Source organism: Alosa alosa, chromosome 10 (assembly GCF_017589495.1).
Source record: "Alosa alosa isolate M-15738 ecotype Scorff River chromosome 10, AALO_Geno_1.1, whole genome shotgun sequence".
Taxonomy (NCBI): domain Eukaryota; kingdom Metazoa; phylum Chordata; class Actinopteri; order Clupeiformes; family Clupeidae; genus Alosa; species Alosa alosa.
Window position 1 is genome coordinate 17,439,295 of NC_063198.1, and position 22,067 is coordinate 17,461,361.

The 22,067-nt window shown below is 44.5% G+C and overlaps 1 protein-coding gene across 1 annotated transcript in view; it reads left to right on the forward strand.

Annotated features, from left to right (window-relative positions):
* Positions 1–22,067, forward strand: part of megf6b (multiple EGF-like-domains 6b) — a 93,647-nt gene continuing 71,580 nt past the window's right edge. The window contains exons 1-4 of the mRNA XM_048255921.1: positions 1–305; positions 1,809–1,943; positions 5,218–5,327; positions 19,735–19,839. Coding sequence (XP_048111878.1) covers positions 217–305; positions 1,809–1,943; positions 5,218–5,327; positions 19,735–19,839 — 439 coding nt within the window. The 5' untranslated portion in view covers positions 1–216. The remainder of the gene's footprint in view (positions 306–1,808; positions 1,944–5,217; positions 5,328–19,734; positions 19,840–22,067) is intronic.

Below are 22,067 nucleotides of genomic sequence, written 5' to 3' on the forward strand. Positions count from 1 at the left end.
TCCCACGGGGACTACGGGGGACGGAGTTTTCCCCTCCTCGTTAACTGTCTTCACTTCACTCTTTGCTCCCTAGACGTCAGACATCAGCGCTACTTATGAGAGACTTCACCAAATTTTGGGACTTTTCCAACATGATTTGAGCGCGATTTGACTTTGTTTGCTTGGTTCCGTTACCGTTGATGTGTCTTCGCATCTCTTTTTCCTCAGCTAGTGATAATGGATATCTTTTTCATTACAGTGCTTATTTTCTTAATTAACGGGCTACAAGCAGCATCCCGTTATGAAAGAGACCTCATGCCATACATGTAAGTAAATATCAAAACATCGTCTGAGCGAATTAAGTTGAATTAACTTTAAGGGGAGAAAGTTTCAGTCATGCTCTCTTTAGTGCCAGTCTGTTGGGCTAAGACAAATTGATCAGAATAATAGGATATTTCCACATTCAAGATTAGCCTACATTTCGGCTACGTTTTCCCTAAAATACCACTGATTAAAAGACATTGCGTGAAATATAGTTCTAAGCTGGACTACTACAGTCAGAGGATGCAAGTCCACAGCCACACTTTATAAAAACTATGTTGCATGTCTCCAGCGGTAATTTCGTTTAGACGCTACAGGTAGAGACGCACTACACCATATGAGTTGAAACTCAATCTTGCCCTGACTCAGTGCAAGTCCATACAAGAAGATACTATTAATATGATAACAGCAACGTTGGCAGAATGATTATTATCCTCCCTCCATAAACCTTGTTTCTATGCTGCTAATTAGGTTGTCCTCTGTAAATAGACCTAATTGCAATTAGTGTTGAAGACAGATCGGAATGGGAAACATTGCCCCCAACCGCTATGGTATTTACATTGGATCTGACATTTAATGCTAGGGGAAAACCTCAAAAATATTAAATTCAAGTGTAAAAGTATCCTTAGAAGATACAAGTCTCTCTGGCTTTTACCTGTTTTCACTTAACTGTAATTTGCTAATAGCTACTTTCAGTCATTATTGAGGTTATCTGAGAGTTGTCATTATGTGAAATGGAAATGCGCCTCTACTCTTGCTGAACAGCTTTCCAGTCAGTGAACACTGATTAGACCAAGCCACAGCCCCCTGATCACCTCTCCAGGCGCTGTCTTTATCTGCTGTCAGCTGGCCCTGGATGCTCACAGGCTCCATAAAAAAGTGCCCAAAAGAGTCTGGTGGTCTTTGGGGCATGAAGCCATAAAGATCAGTTAGTTCCCATTGAGACAGACTTATGATCCGGCTCTTTGATTAGTCATGTGTGCAGTGCTGTGACTTACGGCTGAGTCAGAAAGTATCAGTCACAGAAGAAATTATCTTATGTGTGTGTGTGTGTGTGTGTGTGTGTGTGTGTGTGTGTGTGGATGTGTTAGGGGAGAGAGAGAGAGGAACAGAGAGATTGTGTGTGAGACTGTGTTTGTTGAGAGAGAGAGAAAGAGAGAGAGAGTGAGGAGAGAGTGTGTGTGTGTGTGTGTGTGTGTGTGTGTGTGTGTGTGTGTGTGTGTAAGCATTTTCCTGTTCCTTCAGGTAAGTCTCTTACCATGTTTTCAACAAGCCCTGCTGCAGGTAGAGTCTTGTGTGGTACTACTTAGTTATTCTGCTAATACTGGAGAGGAATTCCCCCTCGGAGGATAACAAAACCCCAGGAGGACTAGAGGCCTGTCAGATCCTCAACAAACAACATTAGTCTTACAAATAATGGCATCACAACAGGGTACCGGAGCAGCGGATAGGCAGGTGTAATGTTTTTTTGTTTCTAATGTCAGCCTGATGTTTGTCGCCCCCGACAGGCCGAATGTGTGCGCTGAGCGCGAGGTGAAGCTGGTGGCGCAAAGACAGCCGTGCGTCCAGGCCTTCTCGCGCATGGTCAAGGTGTGGAAGCAGGGCTGTATGGGCCAGTCCTGGTGCATGGGATATGAGAGAAGGTATGACGTGTCTATGTATGGATGATCTGCTACCATCGCAGTTCTCTCGCCTTGCTTCCCTTTACCCCTTGCACATCACCCCACCTCCCTTTCTTATTCTTTCCCCAACCAGCCTCAAGCGAACGACTACCCCCCCCTGAGCTTTTTTTTCTGTTTAAAGAGAGTTTTTCCTTTCCTCCATCTCCTTGTGCTTGTTCCTCAAGAAGCTTGTTCAGGCCATGGGCGTTTGGATCTAGTTATGTCTAATTCTTGATTATACACATCACATTTTATCAGTCCACAGTCCACTCCAGACCATGATCAACTGAATAAGATCCATGGGAAGGCAAAGCCAGACATTTATCTGTCTGTCTATGCATCTGTCCATGTGTGCACATCCATTCAGTCGCATGCCCATCTGTCCATCCATATGTTTCTAATGCCATTTATGACCTAGTCATCCATGCATCAATTTATAATGGGTCCACCAGTGTCCTCTACTCCATTATTCATGTATGAATGTCTAAATAACATGTTTTATGTTTAACATTGTTGTCAATGCCACTTCACCAAAGCAAATGGTGCATGTGTTTGTGGCCATTATGTCAGCTTTAATAACGGAAAAGCTTCTTTGAAAGAATTATTGATTCTTCCTCATGGATGCCTTCAGAACTTGAGTTTAAGGAATTCCCAAAGCCTGCACTATGTAGAACAGGTCAATGATGTGAAGACAATTTGTTTCTCATTTACAGAGCCTACTATGTAAATGAGGACTATGGAGGTTTTTTATAACACTCCACATTAGAGTGACAGCTTAAGTAACTTGGGGAGAATTTAACTAAACTTAACAAAAAGCATAATGGTTTAAGCATTCTCTGAGGAGCCCTCTTACTCTAACAGTGTGTACCATACAGATTAGGCTTAGTGTCTTTGCCTGTGCGTCTTCAAACACATGGGTTGTGTCCTTTCACCTCAGCTCTTTTTAAACCCGTGTCAGGTTGGTTCTGGTTCTTGGGCTGTTTTTCCCGTTTCTGTAATCAGGGCCTTAACCCCCACCCCCCACCCCCCTGGCCTTTAAGTGTAAGGTGTCCTCAGCGTCAGCCTGAAAGGTACAATTTGGAAGGCATCCTCAGAACACGCATACCTCCAAGGGACAACACTGGAGCTCTCTTTGCTATAGCCTCTCTCCCAAACATACTCTATCTCCAACACACACTCTCCTCTCTTCTTCCTCCCAAGCATCATTCCTCTCTTCTTTTTCTCCCCCCACACACACTCTCCTTCCCTCTTCCTACTCTCTCTCCCAAACATACTCTCTCTTCCTCCTCTCATTCTGTCTCTCTCTCTCAAACACACTGTCTCTTCCTTTCCTCTCCCTCTCCCTTTCCCTCTACCTCTCTCTTTCCTACACACACTCTTCCTCCCTTCCTCTTTCCTTCTCTTCTTGTTCCTCTGTTTTCCACTTTTCCTCTCACACATTTTCCCCATTCATCCCTCTCTCTCTCTTTCTCAGCACTATCTCTTTCTCTAGTTCTGTGTGGCTCTGGTAGTGTGACCTCACAGGCTGAGATGTTGAAGTATGAGCTGACAATATGAAAACAACCTTGGCAGACAAATAATAATAATTATAATACTACCACTACTACTACTACTACTACTACTACTACTACTAGTAGTAGTAGTAATAATAATAATAATAATAATAAAATGATAAATATGGTCAACAGGTATACCTTAACCATTTATAAGTGTGCACGCACGCCTACACTTACTCAAAGGTTTGATATGCACATAGCATCTGTATGTACAGCTGGTGTTCCTGTTCACTGTCTGAGGCAGTGACAGGGTGGAGTGTGCGGTCAAGCAGAGGAGCTGCCTGTCTCTACACTCTTACAGTAATCCTATTCAGCTTGGCCATCTCCATCAGAGACATAATGATTTGATTTAAGCTTAGCTCTTTAAAACTTTTTTAAGAATTGATTTATACTGTTTTGTTGTCAAAATGTGTACAATTTCTCTTTCCCCCTACCCTCTTTATACCTGTTTCTCTTTCTTTCTGCCTGCCTCTCTCCTTTTCCCCCTACCCCCTTTATACCTGTTTCTCTTTCTTTCTGCCTGCCTCTCTCCTTTTCTCCCTCTCCTTTTCTCCCTCTCTCCGTCTGTCATTCCATCTAGTTCTCTCTCTCCCTGAGGAGTGTTCCAGGAATCTATCTTAAACCCTCACTGAGGGATGTCTCCCATGTGTGTCACTGTGTGTGTGTGTGTGTGTGTGTGTGTGTGTGTGTGTGTGTGTGTGTGTGTGTGTGTGTGTGTGTGTGTGTGTGTGTAGGGGGTACAAGTCAGCAGTGCTGCAGCTCTCTTTAACAGAGGCCAGGGCTTCAATTAGGGCCCATAAACAAAGAGCCGTGGGCTGCTGGGGAGTAATGACTGTGTGTGAGAGGCGTCTGTGTGCGAGACTCCAGAAAGGCCTAACTACAGGGACATACACACTGATGCTCAGGAGTGCGCCAGCGAGTCTCTCTCTCTCTCTCTCCCTCTCTCTCTTGTTCTCTCTCTGAAGAAAATGACATGAAAGACATGGAGGAGGAGTGGAGATGTCAGACTAATTACGACAGTGTTTGTGTTTTCCTTTTGACGCCCACAGAAACACACACGTGTACAAACACACAGACACACTCGCATACACACACACGCACACACTCAAACACACACACACACACACACACACACAAACACACACACACACACACACACACACACACACACACTCAAACACACACACCTGCACCACCACGTCTGCAAATATTAGTCATGCCTTTCAATCTGTCACGCAGGCATACCCACATCCACACAGGCTTTAGGGAAAACCACAAGCTCCCCATCAGACGGGGACTTGGTCTGCCTATCAGGGTCGTCATTATCTGAAGCGTAGCACTTTAATTCCCTGAGTAAGAGGAATTAAGATGATGATAGATTTGTTCAGGGTTCTGAAATTAGAGTCATGAGTCATGCACAAAATAGGCCTGGATTGTCATTACATTCTACTGTCTTGATTTAACTATCTACAGAACCAAGTGTGTATTTCTACTCAAATGTCCTTCTATATGTTGTCCTTGAGTTTTCATGTAAATACACAAATGTGTAGGTACACATACCCAAACACTGCAAAGGCCAAATACAATATATCAGCCTGTTTGGACATTGAGTCACATTGTGTCTAGTCTTGCATGTGTAAATAACTGAGTTGGTATGGATCTAATCACTTAATGATCCATGGTTCTCTGTCTGTCTACAGAACTGCCTACTACACAGCCTACAGACAGGTGTACCGTCAGGACTACCAGACAGTGTATAAGTGCTGCCCTGGATGGTCCCAGCTCAACGGCGAGGCCGGCTGCCTCTATCGTAAGTGTCTCACCCTCTTCTCCTCAGATAGCGCTCACCAGCCTGCCAGTGTGTGTGGTGGTCAGTCACGTTCACGCATTTACTGTTATCAGGTGATGAAATTCTTTGTTGAAGTTGCGGGAGTGATTCTGACAAGTGTGTTTATATAAATTAGTTCCATTTTGGTGTTCTTGATGTGGGTTTTTCTACTTTTAATGAAGTAGGTTGTTGCCAAGGAGGTGTGTGTTGTTGAGTGTTTTCACTAAATGTCGAACTTGAATGTCAACCAGTGCAACAACAAGAAGTGCAAATGATGTTGCTTAATGATGTTAATGTCCAAAGCAGCTTCTTTGACAGGAATGGCACTCTATCAGTCAAGTACTTCCTGTGCCTCGCGGTCACTGACCTAGTGACCTCAGGTCATCTATCAGTTTATGTAGAGGAGGTCAAAAATGAGGATCACAGATACTGGTCGAGGGTCGACTCAGGAGACACATGGTTTTGATCAAACGCAGAGGCGGAGCCCCCAGACTCTTTGCCGGATTGTGGACTGAAACACTCGTAAAGATTAAAGGTGATGCTGCCTCTTTATGACGTTTTCGGCAGTTCAGCTAGCACTTCAGAGCAGCTCCTTTAGATTCGGTCCCTAGAGTTTTAGTGTCCTAGACCTAGACCAGGACTGATGGCCAAAAGTGCCTGGCTGTGGAGATGGGACCTTTTTTTTTTCAGGGAGGTACCCCAAACAGATGACAGAGACGTGGAATTTATGTGTGTGTGACAATGAGCGACTGACAGATGAATGGCGAAGGGGATATGGCATTCCCATGCACTTAAACAGGCTTCTTGTTGAACACTCTGAGCTTATGTCTTACAAGGAACTGCTGCAATCCTCAGTGAAGGCTGTCACGCATGGCTTTGTGTGCTTTACGATTTTTCCATAAAAGAGAGGGGGTTGCTTGTAAAAATGCTGAGTGAGTGGATGGGTTTGCAGTTATGCTTCAAATAGCAGAGGAGACTGGAGTGGAAATGGATTGGGATGGACTTGGCCAAAGACCGTGGCTAAACCTTGGCTAGACTAGGGCCTTGAGCCAGATCTCTTTGATACTCCTGTTGTCCGACCCCCTTCGGTCTGTCTGCCGCTGTGCAGTATTTAGGGTGTGTGATGGACGTGAGCGGTCATGCCAAAGGTTAAAGAGCAGTATGGAGGCTCAGAGTGTTCTTACCCACGTACCCTTCTCTGGCCCAGGAGGCCTGGTCGGCCAGTGGCACCGCCCGTTGGCCCTGAGTTGGTGCGAGTGATGGTGCCAAGTGGAGGCCGGCACAGTGACCTGGACTCAACCCTGACCTCCTGTGGGCAGTGCCAGCCTGTTATTCAGATGAAATGCACACTGGTTATAAACATTTATCAGCCTTAGCTGCATGGATACATTTAACACTGGTGTTTTTTGAGGCCACTCAAGGGGATGGACTGCTAGATGAATGTGAGGAGAATTTTCCTGCAGGCAGTGATTATAATTAAGCATACAATGGATTATAATTAAGAATTGGGCCTTTAACTTGTTATGTACAGCGGGGAAAATAAGTATTGAACGCGTCAACATTTTTTTCAGTAAGTATACTTCCAGTGAGGCTATTCGCATGAAATTTTCACCGGACATTAGTATTAACTTAGGTAATCCACACATATATAAAAACCAAACAATAATGTCTAAAAGTAGTGTTCCCTGACTTCAATTCAATTGAACAGTTAACTAAAGATCAGGATTCACAAGAGGGACCCCTGAAATCTTCAATATTAAAGGACTATCTGTTTAAAAGAATGGGCCAAACTCACACCAGAATACTATGACTGATTAGTTTCGTCATACAGGAAATGCCTTGAAGCTGTCATAACGAATAAAGGCTTTTCCACAAAGTATTTAAGAAATTTCAGCAGGCGTGTTCAATACTTTTTTCCTGTGTCATTCCACTTTATTACACATAACTCTACCTATGGACATTAATGTTTGGATTTTTTTATATGAGTGGATTATCTGAGTTAATACTAATGTCTGGTGAAAATGTCATGCAAATAGCCTCATTGGAAGTATACTTACTGAAAAAAATGTTGACGTGTCCAATACTTATTTTCCCCGCTGTACATATCCACATTTCAATATTAATTTTGTTCACAGCAGTTATTTCATCATGAAAAGTACTATTTGATGAGGTTCTTGAAGTCAAGTTCTAGAAGCTTGCAGTGATTCCACACACTAATAGCCAAACTCTATTTTATTTCGTTGCATTGGACCGTGTGCTTTATTCTCTTAGGGATAATCCTTAGGAAAGACATTTTTTCCGCATGGCTGTAACTTCTCGAGATGTGTGAATGAGAGGTATCACCTTCTCAGTGTGTCGCCCTCTTCAAAACTCCCATGTGACGCTTTGATGGCCCAGCAGAGGCCATGCTGGAGTTGTGTAGACCCACTGACCCAGGTCACTGTATAGCATATTGTGTCGAAGAGAACAGAGGGACCCATTGGTGGCATCCAGCGGATGGATGGGCAGGCAAGGCCGAGGCTTATCCCCATATAGAGGGCGTCCAGCTGAGATCCTCCTGATTGGATTTTATGGGGCCTGGGTCCAGCTTGCATAGCTTACATACCGCGGGGCAGTACCCCCTGACGGACCATGCCTCTGTTCGTCCGCTCCGCTGTGAACTGTCCTTGTGCTTTATCTTGGCGCTGGATAGAGCTTCCTAAGTTTCCCAGCCCAGGAGCCACGGTGCTCTCACTGAGATGGAACAGAGCCCGGGGACCTGGGACCACCCCTGGTGTACTGCTCCCTGAGCTAGATGCTGCCAGGGGGTAGAAGGCCTGGAGGATGTAAGAGGGATATGTGCAGGTGTGTGTGTGTGTGTGTGTGTGTGTGTGTGTGTGTGTGTGTGTGTGTGTGTGTGTGTGTGTGTGTGTGTGTGTGTGTGTGTGTGCGTTGGGCATATGTGCTTGAGAGCCAGACAGACAGACAGGTCATCTGAGAAGCAGACAGGAAGTCCAGAGAAAGAGCAGGACAAGAGTGAATAGCAGGGAAGAGTTGGAGAGAATAAATGATTGGAAGGAGACAGACTGACAGACAGACAGACAGACTGAAAGAGGGGAGGGAGAGAAGAAAGCTAGAAAAAAGAGAGCAGAGAGAGAAAGAGAGAGAGAGAGAGAGAGAGAGAGAGAGATACACAGTGAGAGAGAGAGATTCTCCTGGTTGTGCTTTTCAGCAGGCTCTCATTACCGGTGCCAGTGTTATCCTCAAAGACGTCTTTGTCTGCAGGAGAAGGTTATACTATTAAATTATACTGGCAGGCAGAGGGCTGTCTACCCAGAAGTCCTAAGCTCCCTGGTTTGTGTCTAAACACACCAAAAGCCTCGATGCACATTCCCCGTGCATTGCCCGAAATCTCCTGGAGTCAGAGCTTTACGTTTTTGTTTTTTTCTTATGTGACACTGCCTGGTCTCCTCAGTTTGTGTATTTGTGTGTGTGTGTGTGTGTGTGTGTGTGTGTGTGTGTGTGTGTGTGTATGTGTATGGATACGCATGCGGTTTGGAAGAGTGGCTTTTATCTTGTGAAACTTAAGCCGCAGCAGCACTTTGAAACGGGACGAGCTAATCACTCTTTTCTCTGACCCATTTAGCAGAGATAAAGCCAGGATGAAGGAGACTTGCGGGGCGAATCCCCCCAGTGCTCGCGCTCACTTAGAGATGCGCAATCTGCACTGTTGCCGCTGCCGCGGCTCATTCAACACTGGCCAATCTGGGCCGCGGGGGTGTGTGACATCCAAGACAACAGAGCCCCTCTCTGGTGGCGACGGAGGGAGATAAAGATACAATGTCTCCGTAAAGTGACCTCATCCCGAGAATTGAGAGCGAATTGTGGAATTGTTGTTTGCACATTGTCGGGTTTGTGTTTGATCATGTATATCACCTCGGCAACAACTTCCCTTGCTCTGTTCTCTCTCTCTCTCTCTCTCTCTCTCTCTCTCTTCTCTTTCTCTATTGAACTCACCTTGTTTCTCTTCTCTTTCAGTCACTAACTCACTCTGATAGTTCTTTCTTTATTCTCTCTTTCTTTTTTAATTCTTTCTTTCCTTTTCTCTCTCAACAAATCAGTTTTCTTTTGTAGGCTTACCTTCCTGTACCATTCTGTTCAGCAACTATCTCGTTATCATTTTCTCAATCTTCCCTTGTTCCCCTCTCTCTCTCTTTCTCGTCCAGCTGTTATCTCTCACGTTACTGTACGTACTTGCCAACTCAAACTCTACATTTGTTTAAGTTCTCTGTCTTTTTGTAAATGATATACTCATCACTGTATTCCAGTGAATAATCCACTGTAAGTCCTCTGGTTATTTTCACAGTTAAGTTGTGTATGTTTAAAGTATCTTATACAGATGCATCACGTAGTCTCAACAATAGATAAAGGAAGAATGATGCTCATGTGGAAAACACGGGAATTCACAAAACGTTCCGCCTTTATTGAATAACAATAGATTCTGGAGTTCATAGCCATCACTGGAGTCTGCAAGGGAACACCCAGTCATTTGGTTATTGTAGGCCTACTCATGCAGAAAATAAATGTTTGGTGTGTGATTATTTTATCCCAAAATATATGGAAATGTTTTGTTAAATATGCAGAGACAAATGTCTGCTGCCTGGTCCTTTATCACTAACAAGCACCCAAAAAACATCATCAATGAACTCAGGATAGGGTCAAGATCTCATTTTGCTCCAGTGTTTGACAAAGAAAGAGGAAAGAGCTGATTGGAAAAGCATGGACCTGGCTTGATGGAACAAGTGCATTTTAGGTATCCTCTTTGTGTCTGTGAAGGGCAGCCAATTGACTTGATGACTCCTCTGACTGATTCTGTGTTGTGGAGAGGAGAGGAGCTCTTGTCTGGCTAGCCGCTCCCTGTGTGCCCGGACGTCCTTCCACTTTAGCAGCACACTCGAGTGGCCTCTCCAGTCGACACACAATGACTGGTCAGCTCCAGGGTTACTGAATGCCCCCAGGGACGGAGAAAAAAAAGGCAGCAGAGTTGATTGATCACAACAATGGGATGGCTATGAAATGGGGAAGGGGTGTTCTGTGTGTGTGTGTGTGTGTGTGTGTGTGTGTGTGTGTGTGCAGTTGTGGGTGGGGGTTCTGAAAAGTGGAGACAATGTCTTGACCAGTTTGTAGCTCTTGTTAACCCCTGAATGGGAAAACTGGTGCTATTGTGGGGACTCAAAACGCCAGGGCGGAAATCGTAGAGCCAGAGCAGCCCAAGCAGCCCGGGCCATGAGCTTGAAGTCCATCTCTGGGTGGTCTGCCAGCCCGACCCGGCCCGCTGGTATGTTTGTGTGTGTGTGTGTGTGTGTGTGTGTGTGTGTGGTGGCCCTACAGAAGCTCTGTCCTGCCATCGCACAATGCCAGTGCTGCAGAGTTACTGCAAGGCTGTTAATTTTAACGTCACTAACAAACAGTGAGGATGAGCCGGGGTGACCTGACCCCTGTAGGGCTGCTGCTGGGTGGTTTGCGGTGGAAACTTTAGGAGGATGTAAATCAGCCTCCTGTGCTGGGTGGTGCTGAGTGGAGCTAGCGGCGTGGAGCGGAGTGGAGCGGAGTGGAGCATCTAATGAGTTTGGGTCTGTGCCTGTCTCCTCACTCCCTCCCTGGCTAGTGACCACCCAAATCGTTTATTTGTTTCTCTTGCCATGTTGGCATCCAGGCCACTGCCAAAAGACAACCCACACACACACACCTCTTGGGATTTTCCCATTCCGTGGAATCTCACCATTATCATATCTCACCTGACAGCACTTTGAAAGTTGCTGTACTCAAATATAAACATTTCAATTGCAAATGACAGAGACACTTTCTTTCAATGTGTAATTATACCTGCTCGGGCAACCTAAGAGCACAGCCGTCACCTTACGGTGTTTCAGTGGTGAGAAACCATTAGTGGAAGAGCTGTCTTACCCTGGGTTTAGCATCGGCAGCCTTTTATTTGCCACATTCCTCTGCGGAGCTTAACACGATTTGCAGCTTGAAATACAGTGTTGCCCTTTTCGCATGCGTGATTGTAGCCCACCAATTACAGAGAGCTTCACATACTCTAGCTGTAGGGCTCTCATAGGTCAACTCACATGGCCTGATGCATCACTAGTAAGGTTGGGTATCATTTGGTTTTTATCCGATACCGGTGCTAAATCAATACTTTTAAAACGGTGCCAGTGCCAAAATGGTGCCTGAACCGGTACTTTGTTTTTTACAATAAAATGATTTAAGCATGTTTCAGTGCCCAACCCTAATCACTAGGGATTCACCTCAAGGTCAAGGGTTCAATTCAATTCCCACTGGACTCGAATACTAATAATATAGATACCCGGTGTCTGCAGACTGCAGAAGGGGATCCTTAAAAGGACTGAATTTTATTATTTTGAGTGGGAAAATCATTAAATATTTATTACTGCCATAAATGGTGGCTCAGTACAATTTTGAGTGATATTCTGTTGAGTGTCATGTTAGCAACAGTGAAGGTTGTCTAGTTGGATTAGTTATTTTTGGAAATTATCCTAATATTGATAAGACACCTGATTTTGCTATGAAGCAAATATATACGGCTCAAAAAAATTAAGGGAACACTTCAATCATACACTGGATCGGTACTCTGACACTGTTTGGCTCTGAGCACAAGTAAAACTTTTGAGGCGAGTGTTTTATTTTGCAAGATCTGTCAGACATTCTGTGAATGTAGTTTGAGAATGGAGAAAGGGTGGAAGGTCAAATCTTTACTCTGGAATGGCTTTAGCTGTGAGTTAAGGAGTGTAAAATGTCCTGACTCTTGGAGAAGTTGAGCTGTGAAAGGCTGACTTTTGGTTGAGTTTAGCCGTTAGTGCTAAATTATAAGGTTCTAACATCATCTTTGTTCTCATGGGATGTTCTGATGACAGTCAAGTTTTCAACCCCCCAATCCTTCACCCCACTGCCCCTCCTTCAATGGGAGGCATTAATCCCGTGAGAGGAGTCGTCTGCGGAGGCGATCCCACGGACGGACGGGGTGAGGGAGAGTCTTAGCCCATTCGCTTCGCTGCGCCGCTTCTTGGGGGAAGAGATTATTTCAGGGCAGATTATCGGGCGTGAGGGAGCCAAGAGTGGCCTGGGCCGGCGGGAATGGATCTGGTTAGCTGCCCGACCCTCTGTGGCTCACACCTCTATTGGTGGAAACAGGGCTGTCCTGAGATCAGTGGAAGATCACTGAACCCTCTGTCATGATGTTTCTATGGACAACCATCTGATATTAGGTTTGCCCTTTAGTGCATCAGGAATGAGGTAAACGACAGCAAATTGATTGAAGGTGACAATGCAAACAAATTGACTACAAATTAGAGGAAAACGATCAAATTTTCATGCTCTGGGTGTGAGAGCAGAAAGAACCATGCACTGTTCCAGCCAATCAAAACATTGCTTCAGGAGCACAGAAGGCAGGGGTGTCATTTGATTGGCTGTTGAACTCAAATATCAGTAACCTTTTGCCAGAAATGCACCTTTGATGAAGCTGACATGTACATGTTTATGTTTCCATGTGAGTGAGTTTTGTAGAGAGATGTGGGCATGGCTTATTAGCTCTCAGGGGCGCGTCATTTGAGGCCTTCTAACATCCAGATCTCACGAGGAATCTGTGAATAGTGTGAATTCAACTCCGCTCAGCTCAGTGACACTGAACTCAGTTCAACTCAGGCCCATAATCACTGACCCCATGTCCACTTCCTATTCCGACTCAAACATCCCAATGCAAGCCTGTGGGGATTGACACATTCCCATCACAGATGATCTATAAACCAGGACTGATAGATATACTGAAGACTGATTCTACCCCTCTCAATTAGTTCTGATATCTCAGAGGATGTCCACATGTGGTTTGGAAGTTGCCCCCAACCAATGCTCACAAGACTTGTTCACATCTGATTTCGTGACTGGGGTAAAAATCATGTAATTTAATCCCGCTGTGGCTAGTCAGGAGGTTGGTCACAGCGCTGGACAGACAGAGAGGTCACCATTCAACAGGCACGCGCAGCTGGGGGTGATGTCACTGTCACTGGGATGTTTTGTGGTGTCGGAAAAAGTGATCCTTTGAACCGACATCCAATCCCATTCCTGGGATTGTCGGAGCGCTCGTTGCTGTTGGCAGTCCAGCGTGTTGATCGTGAGCAGAGCGCAGATTCCTGCTACTTTCCCCACTGTCACCACACTTCCTATGAGGATGAACTGATTAGGGGAAGTGATGCGATTGCCTTGCAACACTTTTTCATGCCATAAAAAAGAGTTGGAAGTTGGAAGCATTGCTAGTTGTTGTTGAAAAATGTTTTTTTTTCAACTTTGAATTAGCAGTTTGTTCCTGTGGTCCAGGTGTGTGTCAGTTCACTGTGTGTGTCCTCGCAGTTCAGTTCAGTTCAGTTCAGTTCAGTTCAGTTCAGAGAGCAGCTGACTCGGGAGCGGATCTGGCCCATGTCCGGTCAGGCTGGCCAGAATCTGGAGCCACATCAGGCCCACATCAGGGCTACATCTGCTCAAAGGTCAGCTGCTGTGTGTGTGTTTGTGTGTGTGTGGTGTGTGTGTGTGTGTGTGTTTGTGGCTAATGATGCGTTGTATTGCCCGTGAGCGGGGCGGATGGCCTGGACCTGTTGTTGTGGGTCATGGTGACACGGCATTCTTCGGCTGACATCGCCCACATGCAGGGGCCAGACCAGGTGTGAGGGGCCACGGCCAGACTGCAATCACAGAGGTGACCCGCGGGGGGGGGGGACAGGTTTCTCACACCAAAGCAAACATTTGCTCTGTTTTTCACACTTTTTCTCTCTCTTTCACTATCTATCTATCTATCTGTCTATCTATCTGTCTATCTATCTATCTATCTATCTATCTATCTATCTATATATATATATGTCTATATGAACTCCCCCTATTACCGTCGGTCCCATATTTCCGCCGTCTTGCGTGTATGTGTCACTTAATCTCCATTTCTATAAACCAAGACGACAGATTCCTAAATAAACGCAAGCACCCACACCATAGATGTATCCAAATTAGCTATGTACCAAAAATGACATTTTACCGTGACTTGAAGAGCTGTAAACAGTGTTGTAAGGCTGCGTGTAAACATTCGCTTGGAGCTCCAGTGGAATTTTAATTTCATGACAAGAATTCTAGTCTAACACAAGTCTAACCGTTCATGTGCCGTTGAAACGGTGTAAATAGGCGACCCATCAGGCCAGCACTATAACTCCGAGCGTGGTAAACAAAATCAGATATTTCAGGCAGTAAATGCTCCCATTAAGAACCAAACCAGATTTTGTTCAAATCTACACACCTACCTGGCTACTGAAAAATGTAAGGTTCATTTAACAAATGTTATTTTGAAGTGTTAAAAACATTGTTGTTTTAGAATTTCCGAACAAAAGTGGTGATAATTGGGGGTGTTATGATATCTATCTAGCTTTCATTTTCTCTTTTCATTTTTATCTCTATATCCTCTCTTCATCTCCTTGTTTTTTTTCTTTTTTCTTTATTTTCCTCTGTCTCTTGAGCTTGCTTTAATTACTATTTCTAATTCTGTCTCTTTCTTTCGGCACCTTTCTTTTTCTCCCTCTCCCACCCCCTTTCTTGGTCTTGTTTCTGGCCAATGCTATAATAGGATTTAAGTTTTTAGTTTTCCCACCTTTGCATGATCTGAGAGCTATCCGGTTGCACTGTACTGAGTGACGAGATTATTTGATTTGTTTGATAAGGTTAGACTCATCACATATGTTAGTGCTTCCCTTGTGTTCATGTTTCATGAGGATTGAGGAATTTCACATGGCAGTCTGTGTTTTTGCACTGTGGCTTGCACTGCAGTTGAGCTGTGGGAAAGTATTCCTATAAAGGACACCTGTATTCATATGAGGAAATCCAAACAAAAGGGAAAAAAACATCTCTAGTTTATCACATAGATTTGGCATTAGTATTTTCATAGTGGAGTTTGTATTTCTAAAAACTAGTTTTTGACTCTTTCTACTTAATCCTCTCTTCATTTTTGCCCATGTGTGAAGTGTGCTGTGTGTGTGTGTGTGTGTGTGTGTGTGGTGTGTGTGTGTGTGTGTGTGTGTGTGTGTGTGTGTGTGTGTGTGTGTGTGTGTGTGTGTGTGTGAGGAGTGGGGATTGTGGAAGATAGTGGTGGGAAAGTGATGCTTGTGTAATTGGTGTAGGGATTAGGTGAACAGAAAAATGCAGATGGCCTCCTCTTTTTCCACCTCCCATTCTCTACCTCTCTCTCCCTCCATCCCTCCCTCTCCCTCTCTTTCTTTCTCTACACCCCCCTGCCTGGCCTGCAGTCTCAGGCTTATCTTCCCAGGAGTGCTGGGAAGAGAGCAACATTGAATACCTCTACAGATTAATCTAAAACACACACGCACGCACACACACACACACACACACACACACACACACACACATAGAGACAAAGACACACATAGAGACAAAGACACACATATACCACACGCATACACATGCACAGAGAAAAAGAGAGGGTTGCTGTCCACACATTTCCTCACACGTGGGTAGTACATACCAATGTTCTTATGTTCTCTTAATTAAGACACACACACACACACACACACACTTTTCTGGAGAATATCATATTAGGTGCTGACAAGCCAATAGCGTGACAGATCAAACAGACATTTACTACAGACATACACACTCACATGAATACACACATGCCCTTACAAACAAATTTACAAAGGGTTAGTGAGGTCTGTTGGAGGCTGTCTGATGCACACACCAACACACACATATTTCTACTAGAGATGCACCGATATGAAATTTTAGGGCTGATAACGATAACCGATATTTATTGGTTTGTTGTGGCCGATACCGATACGATAACCGATAATATTACTCTTGAAAAAAATTTGTGAAAAGTGATTTGGGGAAAGCATTTAATAAGCATAATTTTATTGCAGTAATTTTACCTACCACCAAATGATGGACAGAACTCATAATAGTCCTCAATAGTACGGCAGTCAACAAGATAACAGTAGCCTAGCCCTACAGTATGTGTGGCTCCTAGTGAACCTGACGTCAGTGAATTGCGAGTGAGTGGCTAGAGAGTTTGAATCGTTTTAGGACTAAACGCTCATAAACGGCTCAGCTTGGAATAAGCTACAGTATAGCGACCAAATCAGAGTTTGTGAGGGAAACTTAGGTTTAGTTTTAACTGCGGGTAACTGAATAAAGCTGCAACTCCTCAGACTGTATCTTATGTCCGTCTACTCTGTTGCGCACAACCTGCTGCAGCAGAAATGAAAGGAGTTAGCCCCGAAGGTTTTAATAACTTATTATGATGACTTGTCTGGAACTGAAGCACGAATGGTTAGCATATTTCTAGGTAATAATACAAAACCCAAGCTAAAGTAATGCAAATATAATACTAAAACACAACTTAGAACTAGGCCTACTTATGTACTCGTCCCACTAACGAGTTTGTTTATTTGTTTCCCCGACCAGCGCGGTAAAGTGCAAACACACCAGCACAAGACGGCTCTAGATAGGGCTGAGCTCCGCTCTGTTAAGGTTAAATGGCGGATCATTCACGAGAGGATTTTGAGATGCACAGATTCCCAAATTAATGCATATCCACAGATTTTCTTTGAGTGGTGAAATACATTCACACCGCTGACATTATATTGAGGAAAAAGTATAGCCAACTAAGCTCAAGTAGGCTAGCTCAGTGTAGCCAGACGGATCTTACGTAGGCCTAAATTAGGACTTTAAAAAATATCGGCGCAAATTATCGGCCAGAATTCTGTTATCGGACCGATAATAATATTTGTATTTTTTCACTTATCGGCTAATAATATATCGGCCGCCGATATATCGTGCATCCCTAATTTCTACATATGCACTCTGATGTATTCACTTACATGCAAACACACAGATGCTCCTGCAGGCATCCTGTGTTTGTGTTTGTGTCTGCATGTGTGTGTGTGTGTGTGTGTGTCTGTGTGTATCTGCGTATGCATGGGTATACGTTTGTATATGTAAATGTGTCTTTGTGTGTGTGTGTGTGTGTGTGTGTGTGTGTGTGTGTGTGTGTGTGTGTGTGTGTGTGCGTGCGTGCGCATGTGTACAAGTGTATCTGCAAATGGATTGGTGTGTGTGTGTGTGTGTGTGCGCGTGCGCGCATGTGTACGAGTGTCGAGTGTATCTGCAAATGGATTGGTGTGTGTGTGTGTGTGTGTGTGTGTGTGTATATATATGTGTGTGTGTGTGTATGAGTGTATCTGCAAATGGATTAGTGTGTGTGTGTGTGTGTGTGTGTGTGTGTGTGTGTGTGTGTGTGTGTGTGTGTGTGTGTGTGTGTGTGTGTGTGTGTGTGTGTGTGTGTGTGTGTGTGTGTGTGTCGAAAGTGTCGTGTATCTGCAAATGTGTGAGTGAGTGTGTGTGTGTGTGTGTGTGTGTGTGTGTGTGTGTGTGTGTGTGTGTGTGTGTGTGTGTGGAATGTGATGGCTGCACACTCCGACGCTGTCTCCTCTCCAGCTGTCTCTTTGTTTGTTTGGCTCTTCTGCTTTGCCAGAAGTTCACACCTTTAAAAGGAATACCGATACTCTGCCAGGCATCAGCCTGCACGTGCAGTCCATACCATGAGGAGGTGTGTAAAGGTGAATTTATATGGGGGTGAGTGTCACTTGACAAAATGTTTTTGTCCGCAAGGGCTTTGTTGTACATCAGAACATTTGAAAAAGCACAGACATTGTTGTGTACTCTGATTGGATAGCAACTAAGAGTTCTATGTTGGAGTGTTGTCATGGTCATGGTTTGCGGCTGTGTTTATTTTCGTTTCCTAAATGAGATGTAACGCTTGAAAATATAAACAGGCATTAGTACGTTGTCATACCAGTTATCATATTAACTAGATAATGTTCTATTTGATGTTTTACCGCTGGAGAAGGACTATGAAAACCTACAGCACTGCACCATCTGTTGATAAGACTTTGACACATGTTGCCTGGACTATAAATTAGCTTTAAGGTGAAAGCTCTGCCTGCCTGCCTGCCTGCCTGTTCCACGTATGTGTGAGGTGAAATGTCTTCCTGTGGGTAGCGTCCATGCGATGTGTGTGAAAGGTCATTTTTCTATTAGACGATGAATAGGCTGGACCGACCCTGCGGCTCGGGTCCCTGTGCCAACCTGAACACACAGTGCGTGGCTGCAAAATGCCGTTCCACATTGCTGCACCCTCTGCAGCAGGCTTGGCCCAGAACTTACCCTTGACCGGCCTGGATCCGGCCTTGATCAGGGACAGATCCAGCTGAACTGTAGCAGGTAAAGGTCAGATCCATAGCAGAGTGAAGTGCTCTACTCCCTGCCATGCTGTCTGAATTGTATACTTAGCGGAGCCATGCATCAGATGTATATGAGGACCAGCACTGCTAATTAAACTGTATGCGTTGATTTGCAGTCTATCCTTAGGTCTCACCTGGGTTATCAAAAGCTGCAGAGACTGTTGTTTTAATCCCTTGACAGCAGTATCACTTCTGTGTCTTCATACTTCACTGATAGTCGGCGGGTCTAGTTTCAGGCTGATTGAGCGTTGGCCCGGCTCCCCTTTCTCCAGGATAAACAGAGTAACCAGTACAGCTGATGGGTATCACTGATCACAGGGAGATCCTCTTCTTCCTCCTCCTCCTCCTCTTCTTCCTCCTCTTCTTTTGATTCTGCACTTTTCTTTTTCTGCCTTTGGGCTTGGCTCAAAGCCCAGAGAGAGGCTTCATCTTAGCCGGCTAGCCTGGTGTGTGTGTGTGTGTACAGTGTGTATGTACAGTATGTGTGTGTGTGTGTGAAACGTGTGTGCAAGGAGTCTTACTGTGTATGTGTGTGTGTGTGTGTGTGTGTGTGTGTGTGTGTGTGTGTGTGTGTGTGTGTGTGTGTGTGTGTGTGTGTGTACCTATGCCTGTGCCTGTATGTGATACTTTGTCAGTGTCAGTAGGTCATCAGGTCCCATGTGCTATCAGGTGCTGAGGCGGCCGTGATAAGAGCAGGTGATGAATGGGGAAGATGATCACATGTTGTGATGGTCAGATCGGCCAGGTGTTTGCTCTCCTCTGATCACTCGTTCGTTCTCTCCTTCTCTGTCTTTATTTCTTTGAGCTGCTGTTTTCTTTCTGTCTCTACCTATCTCTCCCTTTTCTTTTTCTTTTTTCTCTCTTTCTTTCTTTCTTTCTCTCTTTCTTTCTCTAAGTTGAAGTTCCTGAGAGACTTGATTCTGAACTTGATTTTCAAAATTTTTAGACAGAGATGTTTTAAAAAGTAAAAGACTTCTCTCTGTGTGCCTGTCGTTGTCTCGGTCATCCCCTCATCTCCCTCGTTTTCTCTCCTCTTCCAGCGGTCTGCAGTTATGGCGTGTGCTTTAATGGCGGCGTGTGTCGAGTGGGTTCGGCCCAGCTCTGTGACTGTGCTGCGGGCTTCACTGGGGCCAGTTGCCAATATGGTGAGTACCCACTTTATTTATTTCACCATTCACACACACACACTCACACACACACACACACACACACACACACACACACACACACACACACACACACACACACACACACACACACACACTCATTCAGATGAGAGGTAAATTACGGATCATTTAATTTTATAGCAGCAACCAACTCTCACTTTCCCTTCACTTCTTCATGATGACAGCATCGCAGACATCATGCCAGTAACACTCCCATGTATCATTAGTGTTAGTAAAAGGCAGCATGCAATGGTGAATGGTAGGGATTAATGCTTCAGGTGGATACCTGCTGCGTTTGCCTCCTGAGCAGGATGCATCCAACTGGAAAACTTCAAACGAGTCCAGGAAAGTGCAAGTGCTGCCATGTTTGCCCCATATTTCTCCTCAGCGGTTGCGGTGCATTAAGCCAGGTGATGGCCCTCATTAGGTCTAACACCCGGTGGTAGAGGTATGCTGGCCAATGAGAAGCCAGTGAGAGGGAGCCCAGATGGTGGACATAAAACACAGAGAGGACTCCCACAGTCTGAGCGCAGACCTTACAGTGCACGTTAAGTGGGCTTGCACTAGCTGAAACACAGTTAGCTAAAGCAGACCTGCCCACTTGAATCTCTGTTTTAGCCTATGCAGTCTCCTATAGCATGCAGTCATTGGATGAAGCTGTATACAGCGGGGGAAATAAGTATTGAACACGTTACATTTTTTTTCAGTATATACTTCCAGTGAGGCTATTTGCCTGACATTTTCACCAGACATTTTAACACAGGTAATCCTTTTTTCCTGTGTCATCCCACTTTAAAACACATAACTCTACTTATGGACTTTAATGTTTTGTTTTTTTTAAATACAGTGTTTCCCATACATTGACTTATTTGTGGCGGCCCACCACAATATCAACATTGACCACCACACAATGATTTTCCAGGTTGTACTAAATTGTGCTTAAATCTGGTTAGCATCATAACCACGCTGTGCTAATTTGTTAAAAACTGTTGTATTCAAGTCAATTCTGCAAACCAACCACCACAAATAGAATTCAATTCTGTGGGAAACACTGAAATATGTGTGGATTGCCTGAGTAAATACTAATGTCTGGTGAAAATGTCATGCAAATAGCCTCACTGGAAATATATTCTTACTTAAAAAAAATGTTTTGACGCGTTCAATGCTTATTTCCCCCGCTGTATATGGCGACCTAGGGACTAGACTTGTTTACTTTCTTTTAGCTTTTAAAGCAATCTAGGCATGTCTTTAGTGATTAAATGGATTTGTAGAATGGTTAGGTAGATGTATTAAAGTGTGATATAAGGATGAGGTGTGTGATGGCATAGGTGGAGGGGGACCATGATGGTTTGTTAAAGGAGAATTCCGGTGTGATATTGACCTAAAGTATGTTGAAACATGTGTGAACGTATGTCTCATAGCTCACCTTGGCTTGTCCCCTGCACTCAGAAATCTGGCGCTAGTTAGCCAATGCTACCAACAGTTTTTTGTTGGGGGTGCCTCGGGCATCGGCCTAGCCATGCAAATAAATCACTGTTTTACACAATTTACGAGGCTCAAAGTAGCTCAATACTTCATTGGTTCCGAGGGCCTTGACATTTAAAACGAGACATTAAGAACTTTGAAAAAGCACTGGTAGTTTATTTACAAGACGATTTATACAGACAGTACCTTAAGGAATTTTACCGTTCAACGCCATCTTCAATTTAGTCACGATAAGTCGAGCGCCGAATACGAACGAACAGGTATGATAAGGGATCAGATTCCAAAAATAATTCAATGGAAATGCATGGATTCCAGTTGCTGCTACTGTGACTTAAATCACACCGGAATTCTCCTTTAAGCGGACATTTCATTCTGCCTCCAACACGGATGGAATGTCCACACCCTTGGATGGGGAGACTCCTTCCTGATAAACTATGACATTCCTGGCCGTCTCGCAGGAATGCACTATGTCCGAACATACGGAAGGTCTTTTTTCGTAAACAGGTCCGACAAATCATAACACAGCACGCTGGAATCTGAACCCCCCCACACGTTTGGCACAAAAAGTCTTTTTATGTTTGGGTTAGATTTCTTGGCTGCATCGAGGGAGTGTGACACGATTGACTGGATTTCCTCATAACTGGAGTGGAGCATCATCCCGCTGCTCCTCCTAATGCCTTTGTTCCCGGACCGTTGCAAAGGCAAATACTTTATCGGCTGCT